Source organism: Grammomys surdaster, unplaced genomic scaffold, assembly GCF_004785775.1.
Source record: "Grammomys surdaster isolate TR1022 unplaced genomic scaffold, NIH_TR_1.0 172, whole genome shotgun sequence".
NCBI classification, from domain to species: domain Eukaryota; kingdom Metazoa; phylum Chordata; class Mammalia; order Rodentia; family Muridae; genus Grammomys; species Grammomys surdaster.
Genome location: NW_021604620.1, coordinates 4,434,438 through 4,454,892, shown reverse-complemented (window position 1 = coordinate 4,454,892; position 20,455 = coordinate 4,434,438). Strand labels below are relative to the sequence as shown.

Here is a 20,455-nt window from a genome sequence, read left to right as displayed (position 1 = left end):
TGATCTACAGCCAAAGACACCCAAGTCAAGCAGACCTGGCCCAGGAAGTCTCGGAGGAGATAGGATCTGTGTGGTGTCTGTGGGATGCCTCAGCACAAGTAAACTATCTGAGTTTGTATCCCAAAGTTCCCATTTTGACCTCCTGCTGCCTCTTTTTCCTCATCTATAAAATGAGAATAAAACTCATTAAAGACCATCACAGTCATTATAAAAATAAAAATATTCCCTTCCTTCCCGGGATGGAATATCAGATCCACACTCATAAGGCACTTAGTACATGCAAGTGTTCCGTGAGGGTTTGCTGTTATGATTGTTCCGTGAAAACTGTGAGGAACGAGGAGACTCCAGAGAACACGCTGCTGCCCGGGTACTGGCCTGGAGGTTAGCAGTCCCTGCCTCACTGCATGAGCACACATCAGAGGAATGACTCGCAATGTGCTAACAACTCTTCACAGCGCTGCGGACCGCCGAAGACAAACACGCTAGGTATTTGCCAAGGAGAAGGTCAGGCCTTGCATAATTTAAGAAACACACAGCCGTTCTGCACTCCGGGGCTTCAATAAGTTGGCAGTTACATAACAGGCCTGCAACAATGCGGATGAGCAGAACCAACGGTGGGGGTCGAGGTGCTGGGGCAGAGGCCATGATCGACGAAAGGCAGGCTACAGCTAGGTCTTGTCGTACCGTGTGCTTCCCATGCCGACGTATGTGTTATGTGGCAGCAGGACCAACGGCCTGACGGGCACTACCAGTCTGTTACCAACAGGAGGTTTGTAAGTCGGTCTTGAATGTGATAGATTACCAATGCTTTCTCCCTCCTTGGTGATGCTTGTAAGCTAACGTGAGATTGTGTCACCATGTCAGAGTGATGTTCTGCTGCTTAGTTTTGGTCAGCTAATATAAAACTAGACATCTTTGGAATGAGGGAATCCCAATTGAGGAACTGCGTCTGTCAGATTGGCCTGTAGGCAGGTCGGGGGGCGTGGTCTTTGGGCTGTGCCTCCCCTACATGGGATTTGGAATGTGTATCCAAGAAGCCAAAGGTGCATGGTGAAGGTGGGGCTTCAGAGTCTGACGTATTGCAGGAGCTCCTGAGGGCACGAAGGCAGCTAGGGAGCCTAGGACTGATGAGGAGTCGGAGGTCACTGTCTGTCACTATCTGTCACTGTCTGTCAGTCACTGTCGCCCTGTGGGAGGGAGGTGGCTGGGAACATTGGAAAGCAAACTGAGTGAGGCATGAGGAACAAACCTTTAAATGGAGCTCCTCAAAGGTCTCTGCTTCAGTTCCTCCCCCTCCACCCCCCCCACTCCTGCCTTGAGTTTCCCTACCCCCACCCCCGACTGTTCTTTTTGATGGTGAAATAACCCCTTTCTTCCCCAAGTTGCTTTTGGTTATGATGCTTTATCATAGCAATAAAAACCCAACTGGGACAGACACAAAACACAGTCCAAAAAAAATGTTAGAGGCTGAGGGAGGGCTCAGTGGGTAAAATGCCTATGCAAGCTTGAAGACATAAGTTTAGATACCCAGAATCCATGAAGACCCAGCACTCCTGTGGAGAGAGAAAAGGTGGACAGGCAATCCCTGGATGGTCACAGGACAGTTGGCCTGTTATACATAGCAGTAATGAGGCCCTGTCTCAAACAAGACGGAAAAGAAGGATGAATACCCAGAGGTTACCCTCTGACCCCTCCCCACACACGTCCATACTCACATGAACACTTACACATACACACACCTATAGTACATGCACACTTGCAACTGAAAAACATTTCATGACGTCCCTGTAAACCGACAACTTGGATTGACGTCAAAGTGTAGCCTTCCTTTGTCACTTGCTGAACTGGCCTCCTTTGATGCCTCAGACATGGCGGTGCCTCAGATATGTGGTGCTAGTCTCCTGGATGCAAGCATGGGAGAGTTTAAGAGGTTAGGAAGCAGATTCCAGTGGTTTCTTTCTATTTTGGGGCAGAAGACGTGAGTCCACAGCACCTACCAAATGGTCTCGTGTGTTAATCACAAGATCCTCAGACCGCCCCATTTGAGTCAACCAGTACCTTCTGAGAGGAGATGGGCTGGTTTACATAAACTGTTTGCAGTTAGTCATACCATAAAGCTCAAAATTTCAGAAACCAGGGAGCCAGTTTATTTCTAGAACCATCTGTAGGGTGAGATTCAAGTTCATATCCAAGGAGCTGCCAGAGGAGCTCAGCGATTGCCAGGCTTTTGAAAGAGATACAGAGATGGGGTGGGGCTCTGGACTTGGGGTAGAGCAAGTGAGGGGGCTACAGCCCACCAGGCCATGCTGGAAGCTCTGTTCTGTCTGCACGCCATGACCTACAGTCTCCCTTGACAAGAAGCTGCCAAAGAATTAATTAGTCCCTGGGAATGGGGAGGTCCAAAAAAGCTTTTTGGGGTTGAATTCGTAATTTTAAATCGGGTGTGTTTATACGTGGCTGTAAATCCCAGTGCTTGGGGCTAAGGCAGGGGGAGGTTGGGTTATGTGGTGGCTGGTGGTGGTGGGTTTCCATTCGTTATGGTGGGTTACCATGGGAGTAGAGCAATGCCCTAGCTCAAAAGGAGGGAGGGAGGCAGGGGGGCAGGGTCCATAATCCTCTGTCTCCCTTTAAATATTTTTAAATTTTATTTGTGATTGTGTGTTTACATGTATATGGTAGGGTGGGTGGGGTGCATGGACAACTTTCGGGAGTCTGTTCCTGTTTTTGAGGTTTCCAGGGATTGAACCCGGGTTGTTAGGCTTATGCATATACTTCTACCTGCTGAGCCATCTCACCAGCCCTAAATAAACAATTTTTAATATTTGTAAATGAAAACAAAATTTGGAACATCTCTTCTTTTTCATTGCCATCTGATGGAGCTGTGTGGGAGACGTGAAGGCTGCTTGCAGGCCCAGAGGAGGCAGCAAGGCAGAAGCCTTAGCCACCAGCGGTCTTTAACTATAGAGCAGAGAATGGGCCCCACCGCTCTAAAGGACAGTGGTGGAAACAGTCCCACTCTGTGAAAGTTTTGACAATTCAATTTTAAAAAGCAACAGCGTATTTGAGGACAAGAAGAACATTTTGGAAGATAAAAATATAACCACTTCTGAAATGTAATATAAAGACTGGATATGAGGTCAGGGAGTTTCCAAAAGACAAGAGAACATCCGAGGCATGACAGACAGCTCAAACCTCTGACCCTCTAGTGATGGGAGGCAGAGGGGGCATGCGGAGTCCACTGACCAGCCAGTCTAGCCTCAGGAGCACAAGGCTCAGGGAGAGACCCTGTCTCAAAACAGGAGGTGGAGAGCAATCAGAAACACCTGATGCTGCCCTCTGGTCTCCACAGGCATACACACAGGTGCACGCACCAGCACACACGTGCATGTGCTTGCATGTGTGTGCACATGCTCACACGCTCACACACACACATACATACAAGCACACACGCAGAGATGAGGTAGGACAGAATGTTAATTACAGAAGTAAATTTGAACAGGATGTGCAGATTCGATGCCTGACTAGGAAGAATTCTAAGGTAAAGGAGCACTGAAGCTAAGGAAAGGTGGCTGAGCCAGGCGGTGGTGGCGCCTTTAATCCCAGCACTGGGAGGCAGAGAAGGCAGGTGTCTGAGTTCAAGGCCAGCCCGGTCTACAGAGTGAGTTCCAGTATGCCCAAGGATACAGAGAAACCCTGTCTTAGAAAACCAAAATAAACAAACAAACAGAATGAATAAATGAATGGATGAATGAGGAAAGAAAACAGAAAACTGGACGGAAGAGATGTCTCAGTGGTTAAGAGCTGCTCTTAAACCTGTTCCAGGTTTGGTTTCCAGCACCCACATGGCAGCTCACAACCGTCTGTAACTCCAGCTCTGTTTGCTCTGACGCCCTCTTCTGGCCTCTGTGGCACCAGGCACACATCTAGTATGCAGGCAAGATACTCATACACATAAGATTAAAAAGAAAATAAGTTGTTGTTTTTTAAAAAAAAAAAGGAAGGTTCAGAATGAAAGGTTAAGGTACTCTGTTTTGAAAGCCCCTCCCCCTTCATCTCAATACATAGGCCAAGCTGTCCTTGAACTCCTAACTCTCCTTTCGCAACCTCCGGCATGCTAGAATTACAGACACACATTGTCACCCCGGGTCTTAAAAGCTACTTTCAATGGAGAGCTCCAGAAAATGAGTTTTAAAAGTCACTCATACTAAGGACATTATGAGCAACATCAAAAACCAGAAATAGGGTCAAGAAAGATGGTGTCTCCGTGGCTAAGAGCCCTGGCTGCTCTTCCAGAAGACCCAGGTTCATTTTCCAGCACCCACATGACAGCTCACAACCATCTTTAACTCCAGGGCACCGCACTCCCTGTTCTAGTCTCCACGGCTCTGCACACGAGTTGCACAGACAACACACGCAGGCCAAATACACATGCATATAAAATAAATAAAATCTCTAGAAATGATGACTATAAAATCTTTCTCTCCGCCATTATTTTGTGTCACTATGACAAAAGTCACACGGGAAAACTAAAAGAAGAAGATTTTGTCTTGGCTCACGGCTTCGGAGGGTCCTGGTTCATCCTTGTGGATGTCGTGTGGAAAGTATGTCAAGCTCAAGGCATAGAAGCAGAAGACAGAGGCAATCAAGCATGAAGATAGAAAAAATGTTGTCCTTCAAATCCTTTTCTAGGAAGCAAACAGAACAAGAACTTCAGCAAAATAAGGAAATGAATAAAAACAGAGAGACACAGAACCCAGGAGGCATGCATAATCAACCATAGAAAGGCAGGCGGGAGATACCCAGTGTTTTGCAAAATGGGCTCAACTGCTTTGAAATGCACAGGTATTGGACATGCTTGGCATTTGAGAACTAACAAGAATATCGGGGTATCTGGAAGATGTGAATATAGGTGCGTGGAAGTGGTAATATAATAGAGAATGGGAAAATGGGTAAATCAAGAGATGGAATGGAGACACTGGGCTGGGGCTCAGAGCAGATCCTCTCTTAGCCCTCCTCAGAGACTGTGTCTCACAGTGGATGGTGGTTAACACAACCATAGCCAGACAGTGAGCGCTTCGGAGCACTCAGTCCCAAATGGGCTATCTCCATCAAACCCCTTCCCTACCAAGTTCGGGGAGCTACGCAGAGAGGGGTGGAAAGATTGTTAGAGCCTGAGGTGACAGATGACTCCAAGGAAATCTTCAGACACACAATAGGGTTGACTATATGAACCCACAGAGACTAACACATCAAACCAGACAAACCCCAGCACTGAGGAGAGGAAGAGGACCCAAAGTCCCACTCCTGACCAAGAAGCAGTTTGCTGGGGAAGGCAAAAACAATTTCTCCAATGGAGTCTCACTGAGTCTCCGCCACACTCCAGGGTAGGTAGGCTTCATGTCAGGGAGTAGTTGCCCAACACGGAGGACTCCATGGGGTTTTCATGTAGGCTTTTATTTTGTTTTAGTCAGGGTTTCTATTCCTGCACAAAACATCATGACCAAGAAGCAAGTTGGGGAGGAAAGGGTTTATTCAGCTTACACTTCCATGTTTCTGTTCACCACCAAAGGAAGTCAGGACAGGAACTCACACAGGGCAGGAACTTGGAAGCAGGAGCTGATGCAGAGGCCATGGAGGAGTGCTGCTTATTTGGTGCTGGCTTGCTTCCCCTGGCTTGCTCAGCCTGCTTTCTTATAGAACCCAGGACTACCAGCCCAGGGATGGCCCCACCCACAATGGGCCCTCCCCACTTGATCACTAATTGAGAAAATGCCTTACAGCTGGATCTCATGGAGGCATGTCCTCAAAGGAGGCTCCTTTCTCTGTGATAATTCCAGCTTGTGTCAAGTTGACACAAAACTAGCCAGTACAGTTTTGATTTTCATTTTTTTTTTGTTTTGTTTTGCGTTTTGAGAGAAAGGAGGAGAGCTAGGACATGGAGAAGGGGCCATGATCAAATTATATTGTGTGAAAAAAAAATTTGAGGCTGACCTCAAACTTAAAGAGATTCCCCTGCCTCTGCCTCCTGAGTGCCAGGATTAAAGACGTGCCACCATTGCCCCGCTGAAAAATATTTTTTAATAAAAAATTAAAGAAAGAAAGAAATGGATGGATGGATGAATGGATGGGGGGGGGGCTTAGTAAGATGACTGGGTAGGTGAAAGTACTCACTGCCACACCTGATGACCTGAATTTTGAGTCCCAGGACCCATTGGACAGAAGGAAAGAACAGAGTCCCACAAAAAAAGTCCTCTGAACTCCACCCCTATGGCGATGTACATACACTTACACACAAGCACACCTTCACACAAAACAAACAAGTGCATAAAAGCAGAAAAGGGGGCTGGAGAGTTGGCTCTCTGGTTAAGAGTACTTATCATTCTTGCAAAGGACCCCGGTTCAATACCCAGTACCCACATGAAGGCTCACTACTTCCTTAGGTACTCGGAATGTATGTGAGAAACAGACAAATATGTAGGCAGGGCACTCATACACACACATCTTTAAAAAAAAGGCAGAAAAAAGAATTGACAGTGTCAGCATATTAAATAATCTGGCTTAAAGAAAATCGGGAGTGTTCAAAGGGATTGACGCTTTGCTTTTAGTTCTGAAGAGTTTGCTGTGAAACATGGTTTTCTTTCACTTAAAAATTAAGAATAATAATTATAAAAGGCTGAAGCTTTGTCAACAGGAGACTCAGAACTGTACCATCCAGTGACACTTGTCACTGTGCAGGCATCCCCGGCACACACCAGTCTTCCTCAGGTCTAGGTTTTCTGTCTTGAGGTCCTCTGTCACAGGATGTGCTTTGGCAGGTGTCCAGGCTGTCACCTGCCAGGGTCATACCAAGTTTTGCATGAGGTTATAAGGCTGAGCAGGATTATACACTCCATAACAGGAAGCGAGGGAGGAGGAAGCAGGAAGGAAGGAGCCGATCCCCTTCAGAGGTGAATTAGAAAACGATTTGCCACTTTGCTGTTGAGACTACTCCAGAGAAATCCGATCTGGAACACAGCCTGTGACCGCGGCCCTTGCATGCCTTCACTCTTTGAGGCTTGCCTGGTCTGACACAGCAGTATGTCCCCAAGGCCAGCGGCAGATACAGAATTGACCGATGGACACACCACTCTATTCATGTCCTTGCTGCGTATTGGATGGATGTGTTGCTGAGGGCTCTATGCTGACCCACCCAGGCATTGTTCTGGAGCACACAGAATGGAACCCGCACCCGGAGGTGCTTTTCTCTCTGTCCATCATCCTTGCTGACACGAAACACCAATCCATGCCTTGGCTTGATGAGTCCAGTTCTAATTGGCGTCCAAACCATGAAAGAAGCTCGTTGTTTGCCTCCCTGTGCTCGTGCTGTCTGAAGGACATGTTTCTCCTCCTACACACAGATGTGTAGAGCAGCAGTCCAGGTGAAAGCCAGGACACAGCTGTTCATCAGGACATCTACCTTAAAGCTCAACTGTCCTCTTCTGTCCATGCTTGGAGTGGCAATTTATGTAAGAAACTTATATTGAGCTCCTGGTAGAAGAAGATCCTGTACCTTTAATTAGTCTTTTAACATGTAAATTATTTTCTTTTGGAAAGAACATATATCTTTTTAGCTTTTAGGTGCAAAGTGACTTTCAAAAAAAATTTTTTTACCTGTTTACTATAGAAAAAATTCAGACCAAGCACGGCGGTTCAAGCCTTTGATTCTAGCATCTGGGAGGCTGAGGCAGGAAGGTTGGGGGTTGGGGGAAGTCAGCCTTGAGTGTTGTTCTTCGAGACAGGGTTTCCCTTTTGGCCTGGCTTTACTGGTGCAGACTGAGTGGCTCACCAGCCAGCCCTGGGAATCTCCCGTCTCCATCTCTGTAGTGTTGGGTTTACAGACACAGGCCGCCATGCCAGGTTCCCCAGCTTTCACGGTAAGGACTTTACTGACTGAGCCACCTCCCCATCCCAGTATAGAACAGAAAGACCCTCAAATTCAAGTCCTTCCTGTGGTGTTAAAGGTCATCGTAAACAGTTCATTTAAGTTGCTCAGCGACAGCTTCCATGCCTTTACAGTGTGTACAGGTTGTCTTTTTTGAGACAGAGTGTATGATATTAAACAAGGAAAACAAACAAACTGGACATTTGCTTGCTCGAGAGGCATATTTTAACCTTGTCCCCTGATCCTTTGCCATTGCACCATTTCCAGTGGTAGCCCTCGGACATCTTCAGTGCAAAAAAAAAAAAAAAAGTTTGCATGGGAATGAGAGCCGCTGTGAGTGTGCAGGACGAAGGTTACCGCCTCCACTATACGGCCTCCACTTCCTGTGCAGGGCGAGCTGAACTTCTAAGGCCTGTGCCGACCAGCCAAGAGGGAGGAAAGGGAGTTGGGGGACAAACAGTTTGTTCTGTTTTGCCAGCATGTGCCACCAGCCGTGGGGCGGACTCAGCCGCTGCAGGACACAGCTGACCTTTGGAGAGTCACTGTCTGGGAGAGGCTGCCCTTTCTCAGGACAGAACACAGCTGTTGTTTAGATGTCAGAGGCCAGCTAGTGACCGAGTTTAGCAATCCGCTCAGGATGTGAACTGTTTGGAAACAGCTTGCCTGTAGGTTTACGGAAAGCCAGGCCAGTACGAAGGGGATCTTTGTGCTCCGGACAGGTTGTCCTGTAATCCTCTGCAGAAAAATTAACACTTAGCAGCCGGCTTTTAGAAGGAATTCAGGGAATGCAGAAAGGTCAGAGCAGGTGTGCAGAGGTCACCTTCCTGAACCCTGGCTGGGAACAGGGACAGTCCCAGATCAGCAAGTCCGACAGACATGCTCATTCAAGTTAAAAAAAATTTTAAGGCAAATATTTTTACTCCATATCCAACCTGTGAGTTAATTCTCCAACTTGCATGTATCCCTCCAGGAGACCCTGTTTTCTTTCTGGTCGTTTACCCACCCCCGCCTGTCCTTCTGAACTCTTAGCATGTGAGTCTTTTAACGGCCGGCTCTGCATTCTTTCTGTTGAGAGGAATAACACAGTATCTTTATTTTCTTAGTGTGGTGTTGTGAGAAAAGTAGAAGAGGCAGGGAGACCCTAGCAGAGTAAAAACAGCTGCCAGGCCACTCAAAGTAACTTCCTGCCGAATCTTAAAGGAAAAATGAAGGGTGGATTAGTATGTTGATTTACCCCCCCCCACACACACACACATATTTTAGTTCTTAATTTTAAACCATGTACCTTAAAGTTTGTATAAATTGGTATGTAAAGTAACACATGGTAGCCAATGTGTAGTATCAAAAGATACTGACTAGGGGGGACTCAGTCTGTAAAGTGCTTCCCACTCAAGTATTTAAACTTGAGTTCAGATGCCTGGCACCCAAGCACAAAGCTCTTGCACCTGGGGATTTCTGGAGGTGCCAGCCAGCCTAGATGTCAGCCAGCATAGCTGAATTGGTGAGTGCCTTAGTCAGGGTTTCTATTCCTGCACAAAACAACATGGCCAAGAAGCAAGTTGGGGAGGAAAGGGTTTATTCAGCTTACACTTCCACACTGCTGTTCATCACCAAAGGAAGTCAGGACTGGAACTCAAGCAGGCCAGGAAGCAGAAGCTGATGCAGAGGCCATGGAGGGATGCTGCTTACTGGCTTGCTTTCCCTGGCTTGCTCAGCTTGCTTTCTTACAGAACCCAGGACTATCAGCCCAGGGATGACACCACCCACAAGGGGCCCTCCCTCCTTGATCACTAATTGAGAAAATGCCTTACAGCTGGATCTCATAGAGGCATTTCCTCAACTGAAGCTCCTTTCTCTGTGATAACTCCAGCTTGTGTCAAGTTGACACACAAAACCAGCCAGTACAATGAGTTCCATGCTCAATGAGAGAGCCTATCTAAAAAAAAAAAAAAATAGTATAGTGACTGAGGGAGACACCCCATCATGCTCTGCCCTCCACACACAGCAGGTGAGTGTGCATGCATGCATGCGCGCGCACACACACACACACACACACACACACACATGAATACAGGCCTCACATATACCATACCCACCCAAGGTGGTGCATGCCTATAATCTCAGCATTTGGAAGACAGATGGAGGAGGGTAAGGATTTCAAGGACATCCCCTGTCACACAGTGAGTTCTTGGCCAGCCTGAGCTATGTGAAATATTCTATATAGGTAATGTATATTTACTTACCTTCATTCTTGAAGACACTAGTCACTGGGTATAGAACTTCAGTTGACGATTGTCTGTAAGGATCTTTCCCAGCATTCCTGGCGGGTGACTGTCTTCACCATTACCACAGCCCTCGTTATGGCTGCTGTGCGTAGTTTTCCCCTGGCTGCCCCCAAGAGCTCTGTAGCTTTCTTTCCTCTGGTTTCTTTGTATTTATCCTACTTTGAATTCCTTGAGCTTCGTGAGTCAATAGATTTGTTGCGATTCTTAAACCGATAAAATCAAAGAATTTCCAGTCTTTTTTTTTTTTTTTTAAATTTGGTACTTATTCTGTCCTGACCTCTCTTTCAGTCTTCTTCTTCTGGGACTCCGGCTGCACTCATGGTCCTTCCCATGAGTTCTCAGGTCTGTGCCGCTGTTCATCTTTAAAACCTTTCCCCCTTTTCTTCTCAGATGGGATCATTTCTCCTGGCCTTAACGTTCACTGGCCCTGTCTGTGGTCTGAGCCGTGGTGTCCTTACACTCGGATTTTTTTCACATATAATGGGAGCTGTTGTTGTTGCTGTTATTGTTGTTGTTGTTGTATTTTGAGGCCACTATGTATCTCTGGCTGGCCTCAAAGTCATAGAGCTCAGCCTGCCACTGCTTCCCCAGTACTTAGATCAAAAGTGCATACTGACACACCTATCCATATATTGTAGATTCTAAGTTTAGAATTTCCAGTTGGGGTTCTTCCACAGTTTCTGCGTCTGCACAAACTTCTCCCACACGCCTCATCTCTCCTGCAGTTCCCTTTATGCCACTGAGCATAAACATTAATCATTGTAACAAGGAGGGTAGGGGACGGGGCATGTTGAGGTCTCTTGATGGTCAAAGATAGGCCATATTTCCTATGTAGAAATTAAATAATTTTGTACTGTATTTTGGGTAGAGTACAATCGTATATTCTGTGATAAAGAGCCCAGATTCCCTGCTGTCCTTCTGAGGTGCTATTTTGAGGAGTGAGAAGTTGTTTGTTTGTTCTAGGTACCAGCAATTAGCTTGGTTAAACTAAAACCGCAAGCCCGACTTGAGGGCAGTACATCACTTCCCACATATTTTCTCCTCAGCTGGTTGTTTGGAGTCTGCTGCATGTATGCGTGATAAAGGGTCAGCCAGAGGTGTGGGCGGTTCTTATTCCTGATGGGAGTCCTTTCCGGCCCTGTCCTGTCTGGATTGCTGCTACAGCTTCCAAGAAATGTCCAGAGACCCGGTGTTTTCTTGCTGGGTTTCAGCACTACACCAGCTTCAGCCTCTACAGTGCCCAGAGACTTAAAACTGAAAAAAACCCATCTCCATCTGTATCTTTCCCATCTCCATCAGCTCCTCCAGAATATACTTTCTCTCTGTCCCATATTTTCTCTTGCATTTATATAAAGTTATTGCATATTATATTTTGGTTCTGAGTTCTTAGTTGTTCTGTCCAGGAAATCAATTCAGTATCTCCAGTAGTGGGGAATGGAGAGTAATCCCCCATAGAGTAGTAAGCCTTCTTAAATGTATACAATGTATACAATAGGCAAAACTCATTGAGTATACGCTTAAGATTTGGGCTTGAGACTGGATAGACGGTTCAGTGGATCAAAGTGCTTGCTCTGCCAGCATGAGACCCCGATTCCAAATCCCTAGAACCCACCTGAAAGCTGGATTCAGTTGCCCATGTCTGAAACTCCTGAGATAGGCCTATGCAGGGTGCTCACTGGGCAGCCATTTTATCCAAAATGGCAACCTTCCAGTAGATGAAGAACAATCCAGAAAGATACTCAGTGTCTTGGTCTGACTTCCACATGTGTGCACATTGGCACACACACAGAGACACACAAACACACACACACACACACACGCCACACAAACAGATACACACACACACACGCATACACATATCACACAAATATACAAACGCACACACAGACACACACACATTTATGTGTATGTACCACACACATACACACATGGATTTGGGCACAAAAATTTAAAAATTAAAGCTAAGCTATAGCTAATTTAATCAGGTATACTAAATTATCCAAGGGAAGTAACATAGTATCTACTTCTTTTGAAGTGTGTCAGAGATCAGATTGGTGACTGGGGAAGGGAATGTCAGGTACAGGATGAAGCAAGCATCACAAGATGTCAGTGGTCAGATTCACAGAACCTCTGCAACTTTGCCGTGTGCTTGAATTTTTTTCATTAAAGCTGCTGAGATATGAGGTAGGGTGCTGGTTAAACTGCTCACAGACTCGCTGAAACACCATGGCTCAATCCTTTGTAAGGATCGGCTTTTAAACAGACAAGGAACCTGTGACAGCTATTCTCAGTTGCTTGAGAGCTGCCACATGACAAGGGACTGTAGGGTGAGGAATTCATACAGACCCAAGGTGGTCTTCCTCCCCTGGAAATACAAAGTCAGTGGAAAGGTGGAAGGCAGAGGTTGCAGGCTGGGTGTGATGCATCCCCTCAGTGAAATGCAGACAGCCTGGGTGTTCAGGAGTGTGGGGACATGCAGGCTATTAGCAGAGCCACGGAGGCTGCATGGGAGGGGGGAGAGGCATTAAGAATCCACAGGACATGGGGAGCCTGGATGCAGAAAGGAGCCTGTGTAATTGTTTGGAGTTAGGAAAGGACCAGAGCCTCGAAGACTAGCTTGGGTTTTCTTCAGAGCAGGAGAAGACTGTGTTTTTGAGCAAGATGGAGAGGTGACCACCCTAACATGCAGCTGTCTGTCTGGTACCCAGAAGTCCCGGATACCGCCAGCCTCCACCCTCCCTTTGACATCATTCTCTTCTGTGTACTTGGTGGAGCGCCTGAGCCACCCATGAGAGTGAGACCTCCAGGTCCTTCCAGCTGTCCTTCCAGCTGTGGTGTCCTGTGATTGGATGGCCGCTAGAAACAGATGCTTCTGAAGCAGGTAGACATTCTGTAATGATGCTCTGCTCCAATGTTAGCCAACTTCATCCCCTGAAGTTTCCGGCTGTTCTCCTAGGTGATTATGAGTTCTAAATTCAGAGTTGATGAGCCATTGCGATCCCCAAATGTCACTTTTCAGAGCTTATGCCATGTCCAGCTTCTGAGCCCTTTCTTTGAGCAGTGAGTCGATAGGGATTAGAGGGAAAGCTTACAAACTTTCTCTCATCCAGTCCCCCCCGACCTGTGCGTCACAGGCACATCTGAGAAACTGCATCATAAAGTGATACTCACTAAAGGGTGCTAGCGCCTTGGTGATTGTCTAGCGAATAGGAAAATCTTAAAGCTACATCCAACAACATCAGTTGCCTTTCTCAAAAAGAGAAGTAAAGTCCAGTGAGTTGGCCCAGGGGTTGAGCACTGGCTGATCTTCCAGAGGAACTGGATTCCATTCCCAGCACCCACACGGTGACTCCAGACTGACTATAACTCCAGGCCCAGGGGATCCAATGCCTTCTTCTGTTCCTCTCATGCATCATCATAGGTGGACATACATTTAGATAAAACACCCATACGCATACAAAATTTTTAAAGTATATACGGTGTACATTTTTTGGTGATTGCTCTATTATCTCTGGCAAGTTAAGTGTTTTGATCTTTACCCTAGAAATTAAGGTGCCAATCATTGAGTGATAATAGTTTTTTTTTTCTAAATCTCTGGGCAGCTGGGTCTAGATGGTGATCCCATTCCATAAGAATGAGTGCCAGGCTTTGAAAATGGTGATGATTTTCGGGTTGTTGGGTCCGGCGCTGTACTGGTTTGAATGAAACTCTGCCCTCTTTAAGCTCATGTATTTGAATGTTGGATCCCCAGTTAGCAGAAGTGTTGGGAAGGAATTATAGGGTGCAGCCTTGTTGGAGGAAGTGTCAATGGGAGCAGACTTTTTAAAAGCCCATGCTACAGGGCCTGAAGAGATGGCTCAGTGGTTAAGAGCACTGACTGCTCTTCTAGAGGTCCTGAGTTCATTCCCAGCAACCACATAGTGGCTCACAACCATCTGTAATGGGGTCTGATGCCCTCTTCTGGTGTGTCTGAAGACAGCTACAGTGTAGTCACATACATAAAATAAATAAATCTTTAAAAAAAAAGTCCATGCCACCCCCAGAGAGCTTTCTCTGCCTTGTGCTGTCGATCAGATGTAAGCTCTTCGCTACCGCCCCAGCACCATGCCTGCCTGCCTGCCCGCCTGCCATACTCCCCACCATGATGGTCATAGACCCTCTGCAACCCCGTGTTCCTAATTACACACTCTCTTTTATAAGTTGCCTTGGCCATGGTGTTTTGTCACAACAAGAGAAAAGTGACTGAGACAGGTATCCAGTGTAAAAGTGGCATTGTAGGCAGACAGAAGTGTGCAATGTGGAAGTGCAAAGTCCTCGAGAGAGCGACCGCGCTCCCTCACATGCTCCTGTGAGGTTTCTGCTGCCGTCTTCCTTGAGGCCTAGCTGATTGCAGTGACTCATGCTAGTAATGGAACAGTGGTCAGAGGCAAGCTCTGTTACAGGGAAGACGCGTTCCTCGGCTTTAATCCACTTCCTCCTGACCACACGGGACCCATTCAGACACAGAGCTGCGGCTCTCTAGGTCTCTCACGGGCCTGTTCTCTAAGAAGCGGACAGAGACGGTTCGGATTCACATTTGGTGATGCAACAGATCCATCAAAACCTTTTAACAGAGAGGGCATTCTCTCAGGGGGACCCCAGATGAGGCAGGGTTCAAAGAGAGGAGAACGGGTGTCTAGCACCAGACCCCAGCAAGGAGGGAAAGCACATTGTTAACCCTGCTGGGAAATGAAGGCTGCCGCGGGGGGGGGGGGGGTCGTCTGTGAACAGTGCTGTGAGGTGATGCTGTCTGCCTGTGAGCAGACAATGTGGTTTCAAGTCACATACCCTGTCCAAACAGTGATAACATTGCTGAGCTCCACCGTAGAAAATGGCTGTTCTGTGCGCAAGTTCAGATATTAGCAGTTTCACATAGCAGAGTCTAGTGGTGTAATCGCAGTAACTCTTCCCTCTCTGCTCAGCCTGCGCCACGCGCCATACCCAGCCACCATTTTCACTTACTCCTGTTCTATTAAATGTCACTTACTGCTGGCTTGACTCTCACAGTCCATTCAGTCATTAAAGAATTTACCACGGGTCTGCTCTGCCAAGTAATATATACATCGATGAGCAGGACAGAGGTCTCGCCATTGTAGACTCAGAGGCTCACGGAGAGTGGACGATAACCAATGAGCAAACGCTTAATGAAGGGCTGGCTGGTGAGATGGCTCAGCAGGTAAAGATACGTGCCACACAAACCTAACAGCCTGAGACCAGTCACCTGAACCCATGGCAAAAAGAAAGAGCTGGCTTCCAGAAGTTGTCCTCTGACTTCCACGCATACACTACGGCACAAACACAAGCCTTTTCTCGCACGCAGGCAATGGTAATAAGTACCTTTTAAAGGGTCGGTTAATTCATTGATTGCAGAATACAGTAGGTATAGGAAAGCAGTATGTTGGTGCTAGTTTCTTTTTTTCTTTCTTTTCTTTTTTCTTTTTTCAGTGAAAAAGAGGCCCTGACTAAAAGTAACTTAGAAGATAAATGGTTTAGTTCTAAGTTACGGGCCATCACAGAAAAGTTCAGGAAGCGGGAACTTCAAACAGCCAGACACGTCACATCCACAGAGAGAAATGAACAAAGTGTGCATGCCACTTGCTAGCATGTGCCTAGCCTGATTTGTCCACTTTTACAAATCAGGTCCAGTTCAGGACCACCTGAGTAGGGAATGGCGATGCCCACTGTGGGCTGTGTTGCCCCACATTGACTAATGATACAGTTCCCCATAGACACACACACACAGGCTAACACAGTATAGACAGTCCTTCATTAAAGCTTTCCTCCCAGCTGATCCTAGGTTGTATCAAGTTGGCATTTAAACATCACAGTTGGTAACTGTGGTAAAAGTACCAGGATCAGCCTGGTTTTGTCAGTGGTTGAAGTCTCGTAAAGGAGCATTGGATAGTAAAGAACACGGAAGATGTGCTGTAAGCAAATGCTTGACAAAATCCAGTAGCCGGTGAAATCCCAGGGAGGGAGTGAATGCTGAGGAGAGCACTTTAGGATGAGGTAGAAGGAAAGGTAACATGGTCAAGTGACAGAAGGAGAGGTAATGAGGTCAGGTGACAGACAGGATAGGTAATGTGGTCACATGACAGAAGGAGAGGTAGTTTGTTCAGGTGACAGACTGAGACCTGTAGGTCTTCTGTTCTAGGCATACCCGTGGTGAGATGTCAGGGAAACTTACAGAAACAGTTGCTGAGGAGGCAAAAAAAAAAAAGTCCCAGGCTAGAATCCAGACAAACGGACTTGGCTAGAGATGAACATTTGAAACCCACCAGGTTTCAGGTAGGTGATATTTCAGTTCTTAAGACTATAGGAGCTGGCCTAAGGGGCAAGGGTAAGCACTCTCATAGAGACTGCAAAGTGACTTGAAGCCTTCAGGGTCAGAGGCCATGCTCCTTCACCTTCACTGATGCCTATACACCAGAACCTCTCCAACCCATGTCCTCAACTGAGGCTGTCCCGTGGTCTGAGGTACAAAAGGGTAGCATCAGCTGCTTCCTCTGGTGTCTGGCGTTAGGTGTTCACAGTGACAGTGAGTGTAAGTCAAGAAAAATTCAGAAGGTCAGGTTAGCCAAAGGCACAAGGCTAGTGATGATTACAGAGAAAGCAAGATGGTCAGGCTGACAGAGGCCTTAGGAGGCCTTGAATCCCCAAGATGGTCCACTCCTACATCCAGTGGCCATAGACGGTTAAATTATTGCAAACCGCAGTGTAGCCCTTGGCCCACATTTTAAATGGTTTTTTTTCTTAGCTTTTCTGCTTTCTCTCCAAGTGACCTTAGGTAAGTTACTTAATGGCCCTGGGCCTCAGCTTACTCATCTGTAGAACTGGAATAATCACGACGTGAGTTTCTGCCCATAAAGAGCGTCAGCCACGGTTAGCATACAGTGGATGTTCAGGAGTTTTCTTTAAAGAACTTTTGGAATCTTGGGGCTGGAGAGATGGTTCCGAGGTTAACAGTGGATACTGGTCTTGCAGAGGACCAGGGTTTGGTTCCCAGCACCACATCATTCCCTGTAAACCCAGCTCCAGTGGATCTGAGGACCTCTCAGCCTCAGAAGGCTTTGCACTCACGTGCACAGACCCATGTACAGGCACACGTGTGCATTCACAATTTACAGGTGACAATGAATCACTTAAAAAAAACGAAGTTGAGGAATGGCTCTACTCTATGGTTAGTTCTAGACTGAGGTGGGCCATGTCCCTTGCCTTCTGTCAGTGAGAAGACAGACTCAGAGGGAGAACTCAGTGTGGCCACAGTGACATGTCACCCGCTATGAAGACAAGAGTGTGTTGTCTGGGAGGAGTTGGGTTGAAGAACTGTGCCCTGCGTTAGAACCTCCAAAGCAGGGCATTCTGGAGACAGAGGCTAGAGAGTGAACGAGGGAGGCTTGGGCTGCAGGCCATGTGACAGGCAGTGTCACACCCTTCTGGGAGTCAGCATGAGAAGGTGCCCCAGCAAGCCAAGGGGATGTCTGACAGAAAGGCTCCATGCAGCCTCTAAACTCAGGATAAGTTTGGGGGATACTGCTTTCTAGTGTCAGTGAGGGTCACTTCTGATAGTGAAAGAAACAGTTAGCTTCTGTCGGGAAGACAGGGGAGAGTGAGCCAGGATTGTGACATTGCTTTTGAAACACGATCTCCCTTATGGTTGCACAGAATGTTTTAAATGTGTCATAGGTTGGGAATGAATATTTTGCCTGCATGTATGTATGTGCAGCACATGTGGGCCTGATGCCTGTGGAGGTCAATGGCCACATGGAGCCCCGGGCTCTGAAGTTATGAGTGATTGTGAGCCACTCGTGGAGGCTGGGAACATGCTCAGGTCCTCTGCAAGAGCAACAGGTGTTCCTAACCGCTGAGCTGTACCACCACCACTCCATCTTACATTTGCATGGCTATGACTCACAGTTTTGGAGGACTCTGATCCACTGAGGCAGAGCCGTCATGGTGGTGGGGGGTATATGGGAATCTGCTTATTTCACAGGAGGCCGTGAGTTTGGAACCAGCTGCCAGGCTATAATCCTCAAAGATCCACTCCTAGTCAGCCCACTTCCTATAGGGACCACAGCTAGTAGTAGGAGCAGGAACAGAGATAGAACATCTGAGGCACTAGGTCCAACAATGCTTTCTGAGGGCCTCTCTGCCCCTGACCTGAGGACCTCCCTTCAGACTCTACCTCTTAAAGGGCCCACCACCTCTCATATTGCCACACTAAGAGACACGCTTGCAACACACACACCCAGAAGATGACAGACATCCCAGACATAGCAATTAGCCTAAACAAGTAATTTTTCTAGCATGAGCCCATCCAGGACCCCCCCCCCATGCCATCAGCAACCAAATCTGTTATCTTCCTACCTGTACCATCCTGGCCAATAGCTTCTATCCTCCTGGGTCCAGTACGGCACTGCCTTTACCCTGAGTAAGCTGAGCAGAGAGGAGGAGAGAAGAGAGAGCCCTATGTCACAACAGCAGAGGTTTTTTTCAAGACTCTTTGGCCAGTACTGTCCCACAGTCACTTGACCGTCAGCTAGCGAGAGGTCTCGGCTGGGCACATTGCCATGCCTAAAGATACGGAGAATCCTGTTACAGGGCAGAAGAGGGTGTTTCATGGATGCAGCCATCAGTGTCTGTATCAGCTTATCATTTCATCTCTCTGAAGCCCAGTCTCACTCAGCACCACCCTATTCTAGGCTGTCCCTCTCAGCTTATCAGTGGGATGCCTCATCTGTGCCTAGAATGAGAACTCTTCTAGACGATCCCAAGGGACATGGGAAAACTCAGCACTCATCACAGCCGCACAGGACACAGAGCTTGCACTGGTTACAGGGGAAGACTAGGCGGCTCCTCTGTTCCTTCCGTTGAGGTTCCAGATGATTGTATAAGTTATTGACACAGTCTATCCGGACCCCTAGGGTCAAACGCTAGAGGCAAGCCAGAGTGTCCTTATCACAAGCCTGTCTGAGCATCTCACTTAGCAAATGATATGCCACGTCTGACACAGCCCCACCAGATGCCTCTCCGTGTGGGCTCTAAGGTGGCTTCATAAGTGCCAGGCACAAGTTCGGAGCCTCTTGCCGTAACAGCCAGGTAGATACTCTGATCCACACTCTTTCATTGGCTCCTTGCAATGAATGAGTCAAGGCACTGTCACTGTTGAGCCAGCATGCTGTCCACATCCGTGTGTAGTTGCTTCTGGCTGGTGCCACGTTCCTGAGGCAGCCCTCACTGCCACTTGATTACCTCAAGCTCCCTGTGTAAGAGTTCTCAGAAGTAAGCAAGCCGAGGACACAGCTTTCCTCACTAGATCCAGACCAAATAGCCTCATGGCCTTCAGACTGCCCAGGGCTGGAGAACTGGATAGGAAAAAAAAAAATCCTTGTGAAGAATTCTGTAGAAGAATGTTGGCTCCTTATCCTGGCTAACAGCAGGACAGCCTTACATGTCACCTTATATGACATTTACAGCTTAGACAGGGAAGAAAGCCAGGCCAAGGAGAAGAGCCACCCTGTGGGTCCTTGTGTGAGGCGAGCTAGGTTCTCTTACTGAGCCTGGAGCTCAGTGACTGACCAGACCCACTAGCCTGTGAGCCTCAGGCTGTCTTTGCAGTTGTGGGACTGCAGTGCTGTGCTGCCATGCCCAGCTGTTTTCGTGATTGCTGGGATTTGAACTTGAGCCCTCATGTTCATGTAACAAGCAGTTTACACTGAGCCACCTCGCCAGCCCCTCCTTTTAGATTTCCCACACAAATTCCCTTTTGAGGACATCTATACCTGGCCCCGCTTTGGGGCATCAGGAGGAAGAGAGCACTCCTTCAAGCTTCAGCAGAAAGCCTAAGACCCCAGAGTTCCGACCTCCTCAAATCTGAGAAGGAGCCTCGGTCTGAAGAACTGTGCAGAAGGAGAAATGGATCACCAGGAAGAGCGGGAGTGTGCACACAGGGTCTATGTTTGGTTTGTGTGTATGTGTGCCAATGTGTATGAACACTCATGGATGCACACATGCAGGTATGAGCACATATGTGTGGAAACCAGAGATCAACCTGGGGTGTTAGTCCTCAGTCACTGTCCCCCCCCGCCTTTTGAGACAGGGCCTTTAATGGGGACTGAGACTCATTGATAAGGCTGTCCGCTGGCAAGAAGCCAGCTGAAGTTCTCTGCCTGCCTCTGCCTGCCTCTGCCTGCCTCTGCCTGCCTCTGCC

General features: G+C 47.5%; 1 protein-coding gene across 1 annotated transcript in view; it reads left to right on the top strand.

The window, feature by feature from the left end:
- Positions 1 to 592: 592 nt before the first annotated feature.
- Ctdspl (CTD small phosphatase like) overlaps positions 593 to 20,455 on the top strand; it is a 92,807-nt gene continuing 72,944 nt past the window's right edge. Inside the window, exon 1 of the mRNA XM_028767292.1 lies at positions 593 to 704. Coding sequence (XP_028623125.1) covers positions 593 to 704 — 112 coding nt within the window. The remainder of the gene's footprint in view (positions 705 to 20,455) is intronic.